This window comes from Myotis davidii, unplaced genomic scaffold (genome assembly GCF_000327345.1).
Source record: "Myotis davidii unplaced genomic scaffold, ASM32734v1 scaffold227, whole genome shotgun sequence".
Taxonomy (NCBI): Eukaryota; Metazoa; Chordata; class Mammalia; order Chiroptera; family Vespertilionidae; genus Myotis; species Myotis davidii.
This window is the reverse complement of record NW_006298519.1, coordinates 911,949-934,599: the sequence shown is the minus strand read 5'-3', so window position 1 is coordinate 934,599 and position 22,651 is coordinate 911,949. Positions and strand designations below refer to the sequence as shown.

General features: G+C 38.8%; 1 protein-coding gene across 3 annotated transcripts in view; it reads right to left on the bottom strand.

The window, feature by feature from the left end:
* DYRK1A (dual specificity tyrosine-(Y)-phosphorylation regulated kinase 1A) overlaps positions 1 to 22,651 on the bottom strand; it is a 132,562-nt gene that overhangs the window by 26,924 nt on the left and 82,987 nt on the right. For 2 of the 3 annotated variants that reach the window (XM_006774133.2, XM_015570718.1), the window contains exons 3-5: positions 11,633 to 11,829; positions 5,738 to 5,857; positions 3,714 to 3,902 (exon numbers count right to left, since the gene is read on the bottom strand). In XM_006774133.2, the coding sequence (XP_006774196.1) occupies positions 3,714 to 3,902; positions 5,738 to 5,857; positions 11,633 to 11,829 (506 nt within the window). The remainder of the gene's footprint in view (positions 1 to 3,713; positions 3,903 to 5,737; positions 5,858 to 11,632; positions 11,830 to 22,651) is intronic. The other variant, XM_015570719.1, reaches the window with a different exon arrangement.

The following is a 22,651-nucleotide window of genomic DNA, read 5'->3' as shown; positions in this document are numbered from 1 at the left end:
TGCGTCCCGGGTGCCAGAGGGAAACTAGTGCCAGCAGCCAAGGGAAGGTAAGGCCTATTGCACGAATCTCTTTGTGCAACAGGGGGCCTCTAGTAATTAATATAAGAATAAACTGTGTTTCACAACTGTAAACCTACTTTTGCCCACCCCTCTATACACTTAATGTCATAGAGAATTTTGGTAGTTTTAAAATGAGAATCAGTGCTAAGGTAAGGAGTGTTCATGACTAAATCACCATGCACACATCTCATTTTAAATTTACTCATTTAAAAATGTGTTTCATGTTAAGAGAGACTTACATAAAAATTAAGAAATCAATATAGATAAAAGAAATTATCTCTACTAATCAGCAATAGCAACTATAACTGATTAAAGAAGTTATATTTATAATATTATACAGAATCTGCACATTTTGAAAGTCTGGAGGTGCAGGTAGAATTACAAGTGATTCCACTTTGTAGGTTGAGTACCACTGAATTACAGAAGAGAATGGAATGTATGTTCCAGGATTTACATCAGTCAGGATAAATAGATTGTCCATGACAGAATATAAACAGCTCAGCTGAAATCCAAAGTGGAATAAAAAGTGCAGTATCTGTAGTTCTACCCAATACTGAAAAATACTAACTACAGTGGGGCCTTGACTTATGAGTTTAATTTGTTCCAAGACCGAGCTCGTTAACTCAAATTACTCTATCATCTCAATGCAAAAAATTGGCCGAGAGACAGCTGGTATCTCAAAAAACTGGTTAGTCGAGACACTCGTAAGTCAAGGCCCCACTGTATTGTCTTTTAAGGCAGAGGCTGCCCTATAAACACCTGACTAACTAACTGCCTGCACCAGGAGTTGCAGTTCAGTGTGTCTATCCCAATAGGATCCAGGACAAGGGCCATTAACAGGGCCCAACTATTTACCGACTTAGCAAATAGTTAACCGCTAAATGCCAAAGCAATGGTTTTTAACCCTGAATTACACATTTAATAGGCAGTTCTTAAAAATACCAATGCCCAGAATGCAGTCACAGATTATGATTTAATTGGTATGGAGCCTAAGCATCAGTCCTTCCACCCCACCCCACCCCGCCCCGAAGCTCCCCAGGGAAATTTCAACATGCAATAAGGATAACCATTGGCTAAAGAAGTGAAGGAGCCCTTATTTAACAAGGATCTGGCAGAGACCTCAGAGAAAGTCTAACCGAGACAATGGAGGACATTATCTGGAAAGTGGCAGGTCCTGAACCTGAGCACACCACAGCATATAAGAGAGGCATCAATCAGACCTGGTGAAATGAAGTTTTATGTCAAAGAGGCCTACATTTTCACAGGTTTACAGGAATTAGAGTAGAAGAAAATTAAAGTGAAAGAGGAAGAAAACATCACTCTGAGCTCAGAGACTGAGTATTTAGGGAAAATGAAGTTTAGAGAGTAGACTACTTGGCCATAATTTTCATGGTGGACATCACACAAGTAAAAAAAATCCTGTTGATAGCAATTGCTTACACATTGGTGTAATTTTCAAGGTGGAGACAACAATCCCTGAATCGAAGGTATTGAGAATCACTCTCAAAAGCTGGTTTCAGAAGTAACTTACCTTAAGAAACTTTGAGAGAGAAACAGAAGCTGCTTCTAACAAAACAAATAATCCTATATACTAAAAGCCTAATATGCTAAGTGTCTAGTCATCTGTTCAACCAATCAAAGCATAATATGCTAATGATATGCTAAAGTCACTCAACTGCTAGCTATGACATGCACTAACCCACCAGAGGGCAGACGCTCTGACCAGTAGGTTAGCTTGCTGCTGGGGTACGACCAATCAGGACTGAGCATGGCGGGCCAGACACGCTCTGGAGCCCTCCCGCAGTCCCTCTCCAGCTGGCCAACCTCTCTCGTCCCTCCCTAGCCCCTATTGTGCACCCGTGGGGTCCCTAGGTCTGTCCTGCACCCTCTCGCAATCTAGGACCCTATGGGGGATTTCAGAGAGCCGGTTTCGGCCCGATCCTGTAGGCCAAGCCGAGGGACCCCACTGGTGCATGAATTCGTGCACTGGGTCTCTAGGGCTTTCATAAAAGAGGGACTCCCTACACACTGAAATACCTATGACTAAGAAGAAAACGAGGTTACAAATCAAGGGAAAAGCCCCTGCATTATGTAAAATCACTAAAATTCCTTGAAATCATGGAAGGGGCAGACATATAAATGGAACATCAGGGCCTGGCAAAGCCACACCGAAGCTCTGAAGGTCTTCTAACAATCTTGCTCATGTTTCCTTTACAAGCTTATTTAATAGTGTAGATTTTTCTGGGTCTACACCCATGGCTGCTAACGGCCTACAGTATACTTTTTGTCCTAAGCATAAGACTGACAAATGACAAATGTGTTCCACGCAGATTAAAAAGAGGCATATCTTACTTTCTCTCAAGGTAGGAACAGGTAAGTAAATGCATGCAGGTTCCATAGTTAAAGAAAAACAAAAAACCAACAAAATAAAATTTTAAAAGGTAATTCAGGATGAGTCATTTTGAGACCCCTTCTATCTTCATCATTAAGAAGTCAAAAGAAGTAATTGGAATGCACGTTAATGATTGACTCATAGCACAAAGGTTGCAAGATAAATATTCTGGGATTAACAGTAAATCACATCTCAAACAAAACAGAGCTCTGTGACTCAGTGAGATAGAATTTACAAGTGCAAAGAGATGGGGGAGCCACAGCCACAGAAAACGCTTTTTAAAAGTGCAAGGAGGAAGACTGGCTAGCTATTGGTCTGAACACAGCTAATGAAAGAGACTACTGTATTTAGGTTTTTGTGCTTTGTGTTGGGGCTGTGCGGGCAGGTGAGGAAGGGAGAGGAATGGGTACAGAAAGAGGCCAGGAATGAAGAGAAAAAAACAGTTTCCTTGGAGTTCCCAAATTCTTTGTTGTTCCTGATAGAAGATCCCCAAATGATCCTCTCAGAGCATCCAACTGAGCCCTCACACTCTGAGCAATGCTGAATGCTGTGAGGACTGAAAGAGGAGGCTTGATAAAGTCAGAAGATGAGTTGAGAGAAAAACCCAGGGCATAGCCCTTGGCTTTCCAAGCCTCCAAAAAGTGAGAGGGCACCTGCTGTGCCAGCTAAAAATAATAATTCTTTGCTCCTTGAGGAGGAATATCAGACAGGGGTAATTATCTCTAGCATTCATAATGGAGAATCAGCCATAGACTACACAAAGCCCATATGAACGGCGGCCCATATTCATGATTAAAATCAACTTCTCAGTGCCTGCTGCTGTGGCTCAATGGCAAGAATCGACCTATGAAACAGGAGGTCATGGTTCGATTCCTGGTCAGGGCACATGCCTGGGTTTTGGGCTGTATCCCCAGTCGAGGGCCAGCAGGAGGCAACAGATCAAAGTTTCTCATCATTGATGTTTTTCTCTCTCTCTTTCTCTCTCTGAAATCAATAAAAATATATACTTATATATATAAAAATCAACCTCTTAGTAACATAAGTACTTGGTAGCTGTATAAAGTAAATAAAGAAAAAAGGTCCAAAGGGATTTTGATAGCTGATACATTTTACTATCTTTAGAGAGCTATGACAATCCAAATACATATCCATTGTTTAGATCTACTTACAAATATTGAAAAGTATGCCACTGAGGAAAGGGTATAACATCATTCACTAAGAAATTGAAATTTATTAAATCCAGCATTTCCCATTATATTACCTGTCCAAAGGAACCTTTGCCTATTAAGGAATCAATTTCGTAACGATCCATCCACTTTTCTCCGTTTTTTACAATGTAATCATAGTTATCATCGTCATAACCATCATTGTAAACCTTCCGCTCTTTCTTATGACTAGAATCGTCTCCCTGGCCCTGTTGGTGCCTTCGCTTCTTTTTTGCATAGTAAACCTGAAATGAGAACATATAGTGTTAATTGTATAACTTAAAACATTGTGGATTAGGGGAGCATATATCAAGAGACAAATCTGCTATTAGTAGGAAATTAATGAATTTTTATTCTTTACAACAAATACAAAAAATAAAATAAAATTTTTCCTATAGTTGGTATTTGAATTATAGAATGACACTGATACATAACCAATGAAAATTGTCTACAATAAAATTCACTTTAAAATTACACTGTTTAGCCCTGGCCAGTGAGGCTCAGCTTGTTGGAGCACTGTCCCATGAACCAAAGGGTCGCAGGTTCTATTGCCGGTCAGGGCACATACCCAGGCTGCAGGTTCCATACGGCAGGCAAGCAATCAATGTTTCATAAGGCAAAAGATTCTATAAATGAAAGTTTAAATGTATATAAACTGATGTTTTACTAATATAAAAGGTCCTCCTTTTATATTAGTAAATTGAGACATGCTCAATTTTTAAGCCTGTAATAATGTAACAATTAATGAAGAGCATCCTCTCCCCTCCCCACCCCACCCCCGCCCAACACTAAAGGCCATAAACCTGGAGGCTGATCACAGATTGGTTTATTTTCCTTGTATCTGTTTTTCTTACAAAATAGTTTCTAAGATCAATAAAAAAAATTATAGGTGAACTAGGCAACAGTCCAAGTAATTGGTAACTAACTTTAAGAAAATTATAAATTAGGGTTTCACAGAAGAGCGTTAGAAAAACTCTAGTTTACAATGTAGCACTACACTTAAAAACAAGCTTCACAAAGTTACTGTTAACAACAGATTAACAGCTTTTTCATTTATTGGATATTAACACATTGACACTGATAAATTATTAACAATTTATCAGATATTCTTAATATTCAAAAGCTAGTTTGGCACCACATCCTTTATAATACATTAATTGTGTACAATATTCAACTCAGAAATATTCCTCATTGCATTCATTCTAATTTTATCTTGTCACATTAACATAATAATATCGGCATTAAGCAGCATCGAAGTGCTGTAAAATGTATACATCCTTAGAACACCTTTTTAGCTACCTGGCTGCAATGTGAAAAGAGATTGGATTCACACTGGGAGAGGAAAGAAAGCACAGGCATGTGCTCTTCTCCAAAGCTCCCTCAATAATTAATAATGGAGCTGGAGTTGAGGCTAAGCAGCAAATGCCAATCAAGTCAAAGGGCTAAGACACTACAAAAATAATTTTTGGTGGCAAAGAGCCAACTTGGAAGATGAGTAATTTGAAATGCTGTGTTTTTTATCCTACCTACTTCCATCCAAAAAGGCTTTTAGATATCTTACAATTAAAAGAACACCTAGAAAATTTAAAAAGACAACTTAAAAACACAGAAATACAGATCAAATACATTAGGCCAAGCGCCTGTTAACTAGCTATTAAATCTATCTCAGAGTTTCCTGACATCCAACGCAAAAGTAGAAACAGATATATAAAAATTTAAGCAAAATTCTAACTGAAACATGCTTTTATAATGGTCACTGTGCTTTCATGTTGCCCTTTCTTGTTTTGGAAAAGTTATTATAAAAATGATAACTCAGCATTTAATAGGTACAACTCTGGGGAAAAAGGGGAAGCTATCCACAAGTAATTTTTTTTTGCGGTCCTTGTTAGTATATCTTCTTTATTTTACATAATTATATCGTCTATAAGTCATTAGTTTACCAGTCTTCACAATAATCATCCAAATGACAATCACTGTGTTAAAAAAAAAAAAAGTTTAGCATGTTTAAATAGGTCACAAAATAACTTTTTCCCTATTTTATTGCAAAAGAGATGCTGTTATAATAAATCAATAGTCTTACCTCATTAATATGTTTATATGTTTTGATCAAGTCAACAGAGAGTTTTCTCAGCGGAGCAGTGGCTGGGTCACGGAAGGTCTGGGGCATCCGCCTCTGTAACATGACAATATCAGGCATCACCTTAAATAGACAGAAAAGACTAGCACTTTAACTTACTGTAGTGGTATAAAGGCCCTCCTCTGTGTCCTGTGTATATGTATCTTTTAAAAAGGCATCTACATTAGATGATTATATATTCTCTCTGTTATTTCTTTCAACAGATTCCACTGAAGACAACCACTGGAACAAATCAATGAAATTAGCAGATAAATGCCCAGCTGCCCAAGGCTTCAATCCTGTTCCCCTATTAAACAGTGGGATTATAGAGACACCCCTGGTTTAAGAGACTCGCGAAGTGCTGCCCAAGAGGGCTTCTCCACCATACCACTAGCCCAATGAAAAACCGCTTCTGAATGACTCCTAAAACCTGGCCTCATTCAAGACTCGCAGTTGGCATCACGAAGCTGGCCTCGGAGGAGGACTGGGGCTTGGTGCTGCAGAAGTACAGCTCCCAACGAGACTCTGCCCTCTGACAAGCATCTGCCCTGTAAGCAAGGCTGAAATCTGCTCTCATTTCTTTAACACAACTGAGTACAATATGTCCCCCACTTCTCCCCTTTCCCTGCTGTGACTCCCCGCAGCACTCAGGACCATCAGACACATTACACGTTATACACTTACTGGTCTTCGTTTTTTTTCTCCTTTTCCTTCACTACAAGGGAAACCTCCATAAGGGCAAGAAGTTCAATACTGTATTCCCTTTGCCTCAAACAGTGTCTGGCACACAGTAGGTGTTTAATAAATATTTGACTAAACAAATGGATCCATAATACCTACCTTACTTATGATTACAATAGGAGCTGACCACAAACAAGTTCCACAGGACACCTTACAGCTAATGAAACTTTCTTTTAAAAACCTCATTTCAACCATACTCCATTCACTCCTCCCAACCACAACCGTAAGCCACGTCTCTTTCATCATCCAATAGGCAGTCAGAGTTCAACTATGAGTTTCCTGCTAGACAGGAACACTGCAACTAGCACATCCTAACCTGCTGTTCGTGCCCCACTTGGGTTCCCAGCAGGCCTTTTGCAATCAATAGATCCTCAAACCCAATTAATTACATGAAGGTACCTATAGTCACCACCACCAGCTCTCCCAGGGTTCCTCTCCAGCTCTTACAGATACTTATGCCAGTCAAGTCTACCGAGTCAGAAGCTACTAATGCAGCCCCTCTCAAAGGACACTCAGGTCAATTTGAGGGGCAGAGAGACAGTAACTACATCATACCAAGCAAGACCTCCCAGAAATATCTGGAGTCTTGGGATAATTAAGCAAGTTTGAAAAACAGAAGAGGAAGGTTGGAAGGTGACAGTGGACAGGATAGAAAAAAATCACCATCCCTGTGGTATGAAAAGATAGTTATCATAGCAGTTAACTAGGTACTTTCTTTTAAACCAACATTAACATTAGTTTCTTCTGCACCTACACTCAAACTCTAAAACACTGTTATCCAGATAAGTTCATGGAATTACTGTTAATAATTATCTCTCCTCATGATCCTCTACTTCTTAAAGTTCCAAATAAGGTTTAAGGAGAAAAAAAAAACAAACCAGTGATTCCAACTATTTGTCTGGAAAGATAGTAAGAATAAGAACATCTGATTGGTTTTGCTAATATACCGTTTTCTTTTTCTAAATATAAATACAGGTACAGCCACAGTCACCACCACTTGCCATCCCAAGCAGGATTCTCACACTGTTCCTTGAAGACTTACTTTAATGATAGACAGTATCAGTACTAAGCAGGTCAATTATTTTTATGTGAATGAACGCTATAAGCATTTAAGGTAGCAAGAGATTTTCCCTTAGCTTATTTCCTTTTTATTTTTTAAGACCCTGGCATTATTTTCATGCCAGTAATTTACTCAGCAAGAACCTGCTCGGGCTATTGGAGTAGAGCCTCACTGTGAGGTTTCACAAAATCATTTTACAAATGAGAAACCTGAACCTCTGGAGTAAAACCACTTGACAAAGTCCTGGAGCCAGGGCCACATGCAGGTGAGGTGAGGAGAGGAGAGGAGAGGAGCCGCACACCTCATCCCGGCTCTGAACGACAACACTAGGCCAGGAACCCCTGATCATTTTTAGGCCTCAGGTCTACCCTCTGCACCACAACACTAGGCCAGGAACCCCTTACCACTTTTAGGCCTCTAAGTCTACCCTCGTGGTTGAATCATTTTTAGGCTGTTTGTTGGGCAAAATAATTGTCATGCACAATAAATACTAATAAAATGAGCATACGCACTTATTAAAATTAGTTATGTACAAAATTGTGAATGTATAATTCCACTGGTATTTCAAACATCTGCAAAAAGCATACACCCCTGACTACATCTTTCCAGGACAAATTATGCTCACTCAAAACACCAAGATCGGCTCGGGAGAAACTAAGATGGCGGCATAGATAAACACCGGGAAATTGCTGCCTCGCACAACAATTGAATAATACCTCAGAAACACAATACGGACAAAACACCAAGATCACACAATCGTAACGTAACACTGGGTATGAATGTAATGCTGACTGAGTAATGATGTTTTTCTGCATTCAACATGAGTGTATACTATGTGCTTGGCCCTTCACAAAATATTGCTAACCTCTTCCACAACTGGCCAGACTCTGCCTGAAAGGCCCAATCAATTGGCTGATTCTAAATATTTTACTTTTCTTAGACACCTCTGGCAGCAGAAGTTACTATTTCAGGGGCACTTGTATATATAAACCAGATGCGTTCTGTTTACAAAAAACATTAGCCTTCGGACCAGACTGTATTTCGCCACTTCAGCACAAATCCAGAACTAGAGAATAACTTTTCCAAATACTCAGTTACAAATTTATATCAGACTCAAGGCCAGCCCTGTGTGATGCTGTCTCCACTTCCTGCCTTGTACAGCGACAAAGTCGGGCGAATGTACAGAACCGGGCCAAGCTCCTTTCTTTCTTCCCTGAAAGCCCATGGTGCTCAGAAGACCTAAAGGCTCAGCACGCTGATTCCTCCCTGCAGAAAGGGAAGATGATGAGACACCCTCCTGCTGCATCACTATCTAGCTGGGGGACCCAGAAAAAGCCACACCCGCAGTGCTCACATCTCTCCACCTTTCTGTGTGAATCTCTCCACCTTTCTGTGTGAAGACACAGACCACAAAGCGAAAAGTAGTTTCTACCTCCTGCTGAGATCAGTATCAAGAGCTGAAACAACCTTTTTCCCCCTGAAAAGACTCCATAGAATAAGTTCCAGAACTTAAACTTTGTTTTTTTAGTTTAATGTCTATTCCGTCCATTTTACTTATATTATCTCATATTTTCATATATAATGCAGAATTAGAGACACTATATTCTACCTTCTTGCTATTTTGAGAGCCATTAATAAAGGTGACTAGCATATTTAACGCATATCCAAAGTACTGGTTTAGTTTAACTATGAAAGAAACCCTAACAGCCCATAGGCTCAGCATTCCAAACACCAATCATACTTTCCTACACTTGCCTTTACTACATTTCTCGTTTCCTAAATTTATCTTTTGAACAAACTGTGTAAACTTGTATGAAACATTAACTACCAAAAATAAAATGTTAAAGTTAGCTCCTTTTAATTTATTTTACAATAAATCTTATTTAAAAGACACTGACACGATGATTAACAAGACAAAATGGAATCTAATAATGAAATTATAGAAGTTTAGAGCTAGAAGGTGGTGGTGTGGGCAGGGGTTGTCCTAGTCTAAGGTCCCAATCTTACATTCGAGTAACAGAAGAGTCCAGGTGACCTGATTCAAGGCATACAACCAGCTCAGACAATAAAAACTTGAACCCATGTTTTATGACTTGTAGAACATACCACAGCAGCACCCAGTTTTAGTGGTTTACACTTCAGTTCTAGGAAAAATGTCTTCTATCTGACTGCCTTATTAGGTTCACAAATCTGTGGTGCTTAGCAGATATATTGGGCTGAATATTATTTTATATTACAAATATTGAATATGAATATTATACTTAAGACAATCTTATATCATACAAATCTTTAAAAGTATTTTACAAATTAAAATGAAAATACTAAGTGGATTATCTCATTTTAAAATAATCCACAAGGTATTTGTTGTAACTAAGAATAGGTACTTTGCTAAATTACCTACTTATAAGAGCCTTAAACTAACTTGAAAGGACTGGAATCTGTCCTAGCCCTCCTAGATGCCGGTGTTAGAACTCAAAGAGCACTGTATCTGAGATGAAAGACGCCCGGGCTGGATCCGAGTCCTGTGCTTACACACTTGAGGAAGTCAGTCCCATCAGCTGGGAAACAGATGGAAACAGGGTTTCCACACTGCCTCACAGGCTACTTTGGGACAGAGGAAAATGAATTGTTTCATACTTTGTTTCTTAAAAGTACAATGCAATTGAATCATTGTGCTATTACTACTTTTTGGATGTCAGAGAATTTTCTTCTGGTATACAATTAAACACTTTCCAAACTTGAACATTCATTCTGACCAACTGCTCCAATTCCAAACATGCAACTTCTCAATATACTGCATAAAAAAATTCTTTAGTCCTGCCATAATTCATCTTACTGATTAACTGAACGGTTACTCACATGCACATTTCATAAATAAAAATCAAGCTCAACTAGTGACAAAATCTTATTATAATACATACAAGGTTGTCCCCTAATAATGACATTACTTAACTGTAGCCAAGCACATTACTTTGAAATAATTCAATATAAGAAATACTTTGAAGTTTTCTAAGTTTTTCATCCTCACTTGATATATTAAACAACCTAAACAAAACAGTGGCAAACCAAATGCCCAAGTACATGGAAAAACAGCCATTTCAGACTCATCACAGACTCAATCCCAGTGGGGAAAGAAACTGCCAGACGATAACTAGTCAAAACTTCTCCGAAAGTAAAAGCAAAATCAATGTAATGGGTGCAGATAAGTCAGGAAAACATGAAAAATACACATACATGTGCACATGTGTATATATACGTATGTATATCCAGAGACTTCAGCACTTATTCTCTTTACACTAAGTATTTTATGGAAAAAGCTGAATCTCTGTCTAAATATCAAAATGAACAGCATGATTAATTTGCATTACATATTTTTGTTTTAATTTTAGGGAGTTTTGTCCTTATTTTTATAAATATATGCATACTAAAGTAGCTTATAAAAGCGTAACATCAGCTATGTAAGTTTGCCATAATGAACTCTGACTTGTCCTCTTATAATTTACATTTTTCTACTTAACCACCCTTTTCCATACAAATAAGCTTTTGGGCCCTGGCCAGAGTTGCTCAGTAGTTAAAGCATGGGCCCCAGCACTGAAGGGTCGAGGGCTTGATTCCCCGTCAAGGGCAAGTGCCTGCGTTAAGGATTCACTCCCCTCCCTCGGTGGGGCACACGCAGGAGGCAACCAGTCACTGTGTCTCTCTCACATCGATGTTTCTCTCCCCCGACCCCTCACTCTCTCTGACAAGCAATGGAAAAAATATCCTCATGAGAGGATTAACAAAACCAAAAAATAAGCTTTCAGTTTCTTTAATATTCTTTAGAAAAATATTTTTCCTTCCCTGTCATAGAATAAGATTATGTGATTACATTCAGTGTGTTTTAAGTGAAATAGGAGAAAAAAAAACTCTTTAAATGCAAACTTCTTAACACCATACTATGTCAATCCAGAATTCCACTCCACATGTAAAACTGAAAACCATTAAAGCATTTGCCTATTTACCATTTTAAGGAATAAACTACCATTCCAACAAATTGCTTTGGTATGTCATGAACTTACCTGGTTAGTTAGAGGTTGCTGAATCTGGTCAGAATAAGATAAGGCAGAAACCTGCTGGTCACTTATGTTTGGCTGGCGACGGTCACTGTACTGATGTGAATGGGGCATCTGTCCAGCCATCTGAAGGCCAGCAGCATGGAATGAAAATGACGGTGCAAGCCGAACAGATGAAGGTTTGCATGCTGAAGTCTCTCCTCCTGCGAGAAGACAAGGGAGGTTGGTAACAGGATGTACTCGGAGCCTGGTGCTTGTATCCTCAGACCTCTCTGATAGTTCTTTAAATGAGAACTTCAGGGTGTTCAATGACATTGAAAACCTCTACAACTACAAAAAATATGTCACTCAACACAACAGTTTTAGTATAAAATACAGTGATCAAATGAATATCTATAAATCTGTATTAAGAGAAAAATCTTAGTTTTTTCATAAAGCAATAGGAATAATCTTTAATATTTATTTTCACATATGAGATTTTCATCAACTGAGAACTGTAAGTTATGTAAATAGTGCCGAGTTCTGAAGGGCCTCTCCAATGAATGGGGCTCCTGAGAAACCAATTCAAAAGAACACGGCTAAGATGCTGCTTTGCCCCTGGCAGGTGTGTGGCAATCAATATCCGCAGCAGCGCCCAAACCAGGTGAGAAGATTTGTTCTCATGGTGCTCACAACTGCACAGGTAATTAAAGGTGAGCATAATACACAAAACGACTCCACGGAATGCTGATTTCTCTGGACTCTTCCTAAGAGAACCTGGACCTGGCAAACTTATCACAATGAATGATCAATCGTTATCCCACAGGTAGGCTAGGACCATCCATGATCATGATGTTTATTGTAGAAATGAACGAGAAACATTTTGGGTCTCTAAAAGTATTTGGCAGCTAACTAATAAAAGTTACATAAAGTGGGGGGGGGAAAACCTTCTTATATTCAAGCAAACTTGCTATCACAGACTGAAGCCTAAAGGCAAAGGTAAAACCCTGGTCAGCAAACTCTGGACCAGCACGCTTGTGCTTGTCTCCCTGAATAAACCAGCCATCTCCCACCACGACAGAACACTGGCAAGCACCAGGGTACTTTTCCTGAAGTCTGCATTTCTTGAGACGTACAACAGCATTGGCCCAAGAGCAACGAGCACGGATTCTCAGCCACGCAGTTTGAAACTTCAGCTCCACATTTACCTATTCCTTTAGGTTTGTTGTGAAGCTTAAATGAGGTACCTATACACCTAATTTCCTGATAATGACAATATCTACCTCAAAAGGCTGTGGTGAAGGTTGAGTGTTTTACTTAATACATGTAAAGTACTGAGAACAGCTCTGGCAATTCCTGAATGGCTCCTTATCAACTGCAATTACAGTGCTGTACAGTAAAGGATGATGAGACAGTGCCCCTTCCAGCGGAGCACTCAATCTCTACGTGAATGCTCACAGACACTATACACTGAGAAAAACAAAGCTTGATCTTTCCCCAACGTAAGTTTCACTCCTCTTTCCTCCCACAGTGGGTGACCTGTCTCCCGCCCAGGCCACAAGACTCAAAGCTCTGGGAGTCTGCCAGTCTTCTCCTCTATCGGCCACTCAAGCAAACAGCCGCCCAATCTTGCTGAGTCCACCTCCCACAGAACACTCCAATATAACCTTCCCATAGAAGACATCACCACCTCTTCCTTTCATCTCCATTACCCTATGCCTCACTTAGATGAAGTAGATTCCTAGCAGTTACTCGTCTTTACTATGCCCATCTGCAAATTGGCATTTCTTCAATAACATGACTAGTGACTTTCTAAAATGCAAATCTCAATCTCCCACCCTATTAACTTGACTACCACCTGCCTTAGTGCTTACTGCTTTGAGACCTTCGTTTGCCTCCCTCCACTACAGCATCAGGGGCTTGGCTGACCCATGGTACATAATAAATAACTGCTGAATACGTAAGATGACAATGTAACTGTGATGGTAGACGAGATAACTTTTCTAAACATTTCATTACTCATTATAAAAAATACTCAATATAATTACGTGGAGCAACTTTCTTCAGTTTAAAAAAAAAATCAGAAATTTATCCTAAGGAAGTGACTGATGATGTGCACAAAGATAGTAAGGAAAAACGTTTATCTTAGCACTGTATGTAACAACAAAAAACTGGAAACCTACATGTCAAATAATGGGGGGAAAGGAGGCTTTAAATCTGCATTGTAAAAAAAAGGGGGGGGATATAAATAGCTCTTATAAGTAAACAGTAAAAAGACTGAGGCCCTGAATGGGAAATAACTTAACCACTCTGGATCTTAGGTTCCTTATCTATGAAGCAGATGTATTATAACACTAACCCTAATCCCTGAGGTTTGTTATGAAGTTTAAATGGACACCACAAGCAGACATGCAGAATAGAACCTGGTATATAAAAAGCACTGTTTAAAATATTACTTCTGTTTCTATTATCAATGCCATTATTATATACCATAAACTTATCTGTATATGTAAAAGCCCAGCAACCAGAACAGCAGAATAACCACAACAACCAGAACGACCGGTGGCTATGACACGCACTGCAGCAGCTAACCAACCTGATCCGAACCCCAATCATGCGCCCCCCGCTCCCCTGCCAGCACGGCCCCCAAATCGACCCCCTACCTGTGCATAATTCGTGCACCAGGCCTCCAGTTTATTATAATACTAAGACCCGGTGCACGAAATTTGTATATGGGTGCGGTCCCTAGGACTGGCCAGCAATCGAAGCGCGTCTGCCGTGGAAGGGCCCCTCTGCCCCCATTCGCCGCCCTCCCCCCCCGAGTCATGGCGCCTGAGTCCCCACGTGGAGATGCAGTGAACATGGCTGGCCTGGCACCGCCCGTTCACCTGTTCCACCATCCCACCACAGTCCTGCTCTCATGGGAACCCATCGGGGCCAGTGTTGCCCGCCATGTTCCACACCACTCCCTGGTGATCAGTGCACATAGCAAGCAGTGACCTCCTGATCAAACAATTTGCATATTAGGCTTTTATTATATAGGACTAGAGGCCCGGTGCATGAAATTTGTGCATGGGTGAGGTCACTAGGCCTGGCTGGTGATCAGGGCCTATCAGGCTGTCTCACCCAGTCCCAATTGGGGCTGGGCTGGTTGGGGCCTGCCAGCTGCCGGACAAGGGGAGGGGCGAGGGAGGGACTGTGGGATGTTCGCTGGTCGGGGAAGGGATCAGGGAAGGTTGGCTGGCTATGAGAGAGCACTGACCACCAGGGGGCAGCTCCTGCGTTGAGCGTCTGCCCCCTGGTGGTCAGTGCACATCATAGTGACTGGTCAACTTGTCGTTCCAGTTGTTTGGTCATAACGATCACTTAGGCTTAGATAGATAGATAGACAGATAGATAGATAGATAGAGGCCCAGTGCACAACATTCATGCATTGGGGAGGGGGGTGTCCTCAGCTCACCCTTTTGCAGTCCGGGAGGCCTCGGGGGATGTCCGACTGCCGGCTTAGGCCCGCCAGCAGTCAGACATCCTTAGCGCTGCGGCGAAGGTGGGCCGCTGCACTCACCAGCCATCAGCCTGGCTTGTAGTTGAGCAGTGCTCCCCTGTGTGAGCGCACTGACCACCACCAGGGGGCAGCTCCTGTTGTTGAGCATCTGCCCCCTGGTGGTCAGTGCACATCATAGTGACTGGTCAATCCGCCATTCAGTCGATTTGCATATCACCCTTTTATTATATAGGACTAGAGGCCCAATGCACGAAATTCGTGCAAGGGGCTTGGCCCTCACAGCCCCAGCTTCATCCAGAAGGTCATTCGGCTGTCCGGTCTAATTAGCATATTATGCTTTTATTATTATAAATATATATATAGATGCAGAAAAAGTGCAAAAGTCATTAGCACATAACAAACAATTGTCATCAAGTGAGCCTGTCTGTCAAGAAAAAAAAAGAATGGCCATCATCCTTGAAACGCCTCCTGACACTACTCAATGACCCTTCCCAATCAATCCAAATTCCCTCTTCCCCAAAAGTTAGTATCTTGATCTCCAAAACCAGATTTGTTTTAACTTTATATAAATTGGTCTCTACACTTAATGACATGTTCATAGGCTGGTTTGTTCATTATCATTACTTTATAGTATCCAATTATATGAACATATGACAACTTGTTTATCCATTCTACTTTTGATTGACATTTGGATTATTTCCACTTCAGAGTTAGTATGAATACTGCCACTAGGAAGACTGTTAAGTGTCTTTGGTATACACAGAGATGCTGTTCTGTTGTTTTTCCAGTTTTTTAAAAATTCAATCTGTTTTTCCACTAGCAGTTTATGAAAGATTACCTCTGCTCCACTCTTACACCAATACTTGAATCATCAGCCTTTCTAATTTCAGTCATTACAGGAGATGTGTAGTGCCCACTGTGATTTTAACTTGTATTTGTCTGGTGACTATGAGCATCTTTTCATTTATTTACTGGCCATTTGGATATCCACTTATGTGAAATGCCTATTAAGACTTTCTTTACCATTTTTCTATCAAAAAACTTTTTCACAAAATATCTAAAATTAAAAAGTTTCTATTTTTAAACATGTTAGATGTGAGCATTTTATTGCTTGGAAATGATCTGCATCGTCATTCTCTTAATGGTGTTTTTCAATTAACACAATCTCATCACTTTTGCTTTAGAATTAGAACTTCTGGTGTCTGATTAAATCTTTCCTTATGCCAGAGACATGAAAAAATTCTGTTTTCTTCTACAAGTCGGATTTTACCATTCACATTTAGATGGGCAATGCTCTTGAATTTTATTTCCCCCAAAAATAAACATCCAATTGACCCCAAAGCAATAATTAAAAAGTCAAACTTTCCCCACTGCTCTGCAATGCCATCTTTGTCATAAATCACATGTCCATACATGCTTGGATCTGTTTCTGGATTCTCTATTCTGTTCTACTGGATACAGACTTAACTAGATTTCTTAGATCTTTGTACAAAAACCAGACACTGTCTAAATTATGATCGCTTTAGAAGTTTTAATATTTAGTAGAGAATTTTATTCTTTAAGAATGTTTTAGCTATTCTTACCCTTTGCATGTCCATATATGTTTTAGAATTATCTCATCGAAAACAAATGAACCCATGTTGGGATTTTGGTTGCACTTACGTTGTCTCTACTGAACAGCACTGTTCATCAGAATTTTCTGCCATGATGGGTTGATCTGCATATCTAGTAAGTAGCTACTAGCACAATTGGGCACTTTAAACCGTTTTATTTTTTCCTTCCCAATCCTTATTCTTCCCTTTCCCTTATTCCACTTGCTGGGACCTCTAGAACAGTGTTAGAAGAGAAAAGCACCACTGTCTCTTTCCCAATCTCAGAGAAAGCTTTCAACATTTCTCTAGTAATGTGGTTGCTGTAGGTTTTTAATTGATAACCGTTTTCAAAGTAATGATGTTCCCTTCTAGTCCTAGTTTGCCAAAACCTTTTCCCCACAAATGGATACTGAATTTTATAAAATGCTTTTTCTGCATCCAATGAAATGACATGAGTTTTCAGATTTACTGCTAATGTGATGAAAAACATTGAGTTGTGAATGTTGAACCACCTTTGGATTCCTGGTTAACCTTTTGTGGTAGATTTACTTGCAAAACCATGTGGACCTAGAGTTTTCTTTGTAGATTTTTCAATTAAAAGTTATTATTTATATAATAGAACTATTCAGATTTTGTATTTCCTGGTGTCTGTTTTAGTAAGTTGTATTTTTTTTAATAGTATGTCTACTTCATCTAAATTTCAAATATACTAGCATCAAGTTCATCATAGTATCCTTTCATACGCATTTTGATCTAGATAATTGTAGTGATATCCCTTTTCAACTCAAGATTGGTTAATGAGGCCTTCTCGTTCTTTGTGATCAGTCTAATGAAAGGTTTATTAATTATCCTCTTATATGTTGTTTCTATTTCTGCTCTCATCTTGTTCTATCAGTTAGCAAGAGAGGTGTATTATAAATCTCCCATTTCAGTTATGTTATTAGATTACATACATTTAGAGTTACACCTTTCTGATGAAAAAATTCTGCTCCTCTCTATTTCCAATAATGCTTTTTACTCTGTCTGAAATTAGTATAGCTACACCAAATTTTCTATTAATCTTTGCATAGTATATCTTATTTTCAACCTTTCTATCTCCTTATATTTTAGGTTTATCTCTTGTAAACAACATGTAGTTGTGTTTAATTTATATATGAACACTAATAACTTTTCTATGTCCCTTTCTTATTTTCTACTAGATTGAAACTATAACCCCCCTGAATACAAATTACTTTATTTTTACTTATTTTGTACATTTCACTATCAATTATGTATCCTCCTCAACTCATAAAATTGAATTACTTCTTTAATTTGTAATTCCATTGTTGACTTCTATATTTACACACACACACACACACACACGATCACAAGACCTCTACTCAACCATCCAGCATGAGTAGAATCAGACTCAAGATACATTTGAACGGACAGATGGGTAATTTTGTGATTCCCAGATAGCTATCAAAGAATTACAAAGAAATTATTACCTTCTGCTTGATTATTACTGTTATTACTATGCTCCTAAAATACTTCATGTTCTGAACCTAGAACCAGTCGACTACATGCATTAAATTCAACAAGCCCTTTACTATGATAATACTATGACACTGTTTATTGGGGTGCCAATGACACTCATGATCTATAACAGCACTTCTCAAACTTTAATGTACTTACAAATCTCCTTTCAGTCTTGTTAAAAGTGGAGATTCTGCTTCAGGAGATCTAAGGTAGGGCTTGAATCTACATTTCTAACATGCCACCAGAGGATACTAAAGATGCTTTGAGTAGTACCTAAACTACAATTTAATGGCTCACCTTAATAAAAGAACGCCACTTTCCAGCTAATACAAGTAACAGATAACCCAAAGGAATGCTGTATTCTGACTATATCATGCCCTACAGGGCTTTTCCTCCCAATAGTTTACCTTCCTAGACTCAAGGGCTTGTGCTCTGTTTTTTAAAACTAATGCACATTCCCGCGCATAAGGCTGATATGTCAAATGAAAAAGAAAATTTTCTTTTTCAAATTTGCTGTAGATAATCTGAATATGGGTTAACAAGAAGTAACTGTTTTTCACTTGTGGGACGACTTCCTCTATTTAGGTAAGAGTCCAAGACAAACTAATACAGAAATTTCTTGTCAACCTGATTTTATTAAGCAAATCACGATTTGTATGTATTCTTCCTAAAGTGTCCATCTTCCCCTTTAATTCAAATGTTAATAAGAAAAGAAAAAAACTGAGCCGAAACCGGTTTGGCTCAGTGGATAGAGCGTCGGCCTGTGGACTGAAAGGTCCCAGGTTCAATTCCGGTCAAAGGCATGTACCTGGGTTGCCGAAACATCCCCAGTGGGGGATGTGCAGGAGGCAGCTGATAGATGTTTCTCTCTCATCAATGTTTCTAACTCTCTATCTCTCTCCCTTCCTCTCTGTAAAAAATCAATAAAATATATTATTTTTTTAAAAAAAAAGAAAGGAAAAAAAAACTGAGTTCATCCTATAATAGGGATGAAGATAAAGTATTAGGTTGAAAGTGCTGATATTAGAACTACTACAAAATTACAATTTTATATGGTTTAACCTGCTATCTACCATATTATATGTCTTATTCAACTAAACTTAAAACTAGCTCATCAGTACTAATAATATTTTACTTACCCCGAGAATATATCACAATACATGTAGCAATATCAGATATTGTAATTTAATAATGAACTTATAATATTTAATTCAAAACTTTCTTCAAAATCATTACTTAGAGTTCAATTCCAAAATAATACTTTAAAGTGCTGCCAAACAGTACAAAAGGCAAGCTGGAAAAAAGAATATGCATGTGGGTCCTATCTACTTTTTCATATCCTGTATGAATCTGTTTTACCACGAGTACATTTCTGTAACTTTTTAAAAGTTCGTAAAAATTGTGTTGGGCCCTAGCTGATTTGGCTAAGTGGATAGAGCATCGGCCTAAGGACTAAAGGGTTCCAGGTTCGATTCTGATCAAGGGCATGTGCCTGGGTTGCGGGCTCAATCCCCAGTAGGGGGCATGCAGGAGGCAGCTAATCAATGAATCTCTCTAATCATTGATGTCCGTCCCTCCCTCCCTCCCTCCCTCTCTCTGTTTCTCTCTCTCTCTCTCCCTCTCTCCCTCCCTCCCTCTCCCTTCCTCTCTGAAATCAATAGACACGTGTATTTTTTTTAATTGTGTTGGTAAATAGTTTACTAAAAAATGAAGTAGCTTTCTCACTCTATTCAGGTTACTATATTTTACTAAGAAACTATAATAAGTAAAGACCATACCACTAATAGAGATTAGCAATGATTCCACAGAGAAACATTTCATGAACAGATCTCAGAGCGTGGAAGATGGTGGGTAAGACTCAAAAACGCAGTAGTAGCCCTAACCGGTTTGGCTCAGCGGATAGAGTGTTGGCGTGCAGACTCAAAGGTCCCAGGTTCGATTCTGGTCAAGGGCGTGTACCTTGGTTGCGGGCACATTCCCAGTAGGGGGTGTGCAGGAGGCAGCTGACCGATGTTTCTCTCTCATCGATGTTTCTAACTCTCTATCCCTCTCCCTTCCTCTCTGTAAAAAATCAATAAAATATATTTTTTAAAAATAAAAAATAAAGTTAAAAAAAAAAAAAACACAACGCAGTAGTAGACGGAGGAGCTGTCAACTAGAAAAGCCTGGAGAAGACCCAAGTGAAAGTCACTGCCATTGGTCTGGTTAACACCCACATGTAACTCTGCTTACAGGCAACTTGAATTTCTTTTTGTTAATAATATGTTGATTGGAAACCATTCTTGTGACAGTATAAACCCACATTAGATTTTAAAGAGAAAGAACAATATTAAGAAAAATAAAAATAATTCAAGTTAATTAAAAGTATGGCATCAAAAATGTGGAAACTTTTATGAGGTCAAGCTTCTGCGACAGAATCCCATAAGAAACGGAGGAAGAAGGTGGGGGACAAGCGTATGTGGGAAGCACCCTGCAACAAGACCTACTCTAAAGGAAACAAAGTGTTAAAGGAATATGCAATTGTGCTTTTCATGGTGGCTGGAGCTAAAGATCCACAATCAGGAGGGGAACTGAATTTAAGTCCATGAGTAACTTTTGTTCCTCATGATAGCATTAATCAGCACCAGAAACAGTGCCTGGCAAATGGCCTGCATTCAATAAATATTTGTTCAATGAAACAATAAACTGAATCCATCAGTAATATTTAGAATGTGAAGAAATGGTTGAGAAAGGGAGTGAGCTGAAGGGGGTAAGAATGAAAGAAATATTTTAAAAATGAGGGCTCATGAGCTAGAAATAAAGAAATCTAATCATAGCACAGGCAAGAGCTACTGCTTAACAGTCTCTCTTACTCATTTTTATATCCCAAACACATAGCACAGTGCCTGGCTCCACAAGTTTTAAATAAATGTAAATGACTCTGTAAATTATCTAATGGTAAGGACAAATGAACTGATTTCTTATTAACTTCTAGTTAGGGGCCACTACATGTCACTACAGAATACGTGTGTGTTCTCTCTCTCTCTCTCTCTCTCTCTCTCTCTCTCTCTCTCACACACACACACACACACACACACACACACACACACAATGAGGCAGTCAGCCAAATCACTGAAAACCAACAATACAGAAAAACACTGTAAAAGCAGCCAGAGGGTGGGGGGAAAGTACCCAATGACATACAGGAGAACCACTGACTTCTCGTTAGAAACCACACACACACACACTAAAGTACCAGCTTTAAAATGGTAGAGGAAAAAGACCTGTAATCGACAATTCTATATCCAGTTAAAACATCCTTGAAAAATGAAGGCAAAACACTTTTTAAGACAAATGAAAGTGCAAAAATTTGTCAACAGCATACTTATACTCAGAAAATGTATATAGTTTAGAGAAGGAAGGCAATTCGAGATAGAAACTCAGATCTACACAAAGGATTAATGACCACCAGAAATGATAAATATGTAGATAAATAGTAAAAAAAAGTTATCTTGTCAATATTTTTAAAAACTATTTAAAGCAAAATTAATATTGTATTGTGAAGTTTATAACATACAAAAGTAAAACATGTGACAACCAGAGAGGTAAAATGAAAATACTTCACAGTACAATTTAAGGATGCCTGTGATAAGCCCTCAAGCAACCACTAAGATTAGAAAGAAGATGAGAGATAAATGATAGATAGATAGATAGATAGATAGATAGATAGATAGATAGATAGACAGACAGACAGACAGACAGACAGATAGATAGATAGATAGATAGATAGATAGATAGATAGATAGATAGATAGGTGGATGATAGGGACAGACCAACTAACGAGCCACTAGGGGAAACAAAGTAGAACACTAACTGTACTTGGGAACTAGAAAGAACATCTTGATACTTTGAGACCAGCATACATATGCATGCACTTTAGTCACACTATTTAACAAGCACCCATTCTGTTTGAGGTGCTATACTATCCTCAACAACTACATTATAAGAACATCTTCCTGAACCCTATAAGAAATGAGTGCTTAACCCTTTCAATTATAAAAGACAAACCAAATTCTTACAGCTGAAATTAGAGGTCAAGAACTTATTTTTAGTCATAGCATCTGGAACAAAAGAAAAAGACTAAAACAGTCACCCAAGATATAGCTGCTGGATTCCACAAATTATTATACTTTACACAGTATAGCATGTAATATGGGTAAATTTATTATTTTCCTTAATATTCTAAAATTGTTACCTATTTTTAATTAGTAAAAATAAGTAAAGCAGATAATACTGCCTGATATTTCATAAGCAGTCATGAAAACTTCAAGTGGAAAATCTTTTTTATAGTGTCCATAATAAAAAAAAAAAAATGTTTACTCATTACTAAAGCCATTTAAATAAAAAATTTCCCCATTTAGTAGAAAACAAGGTGCCAAGAAGCTTTGAGAC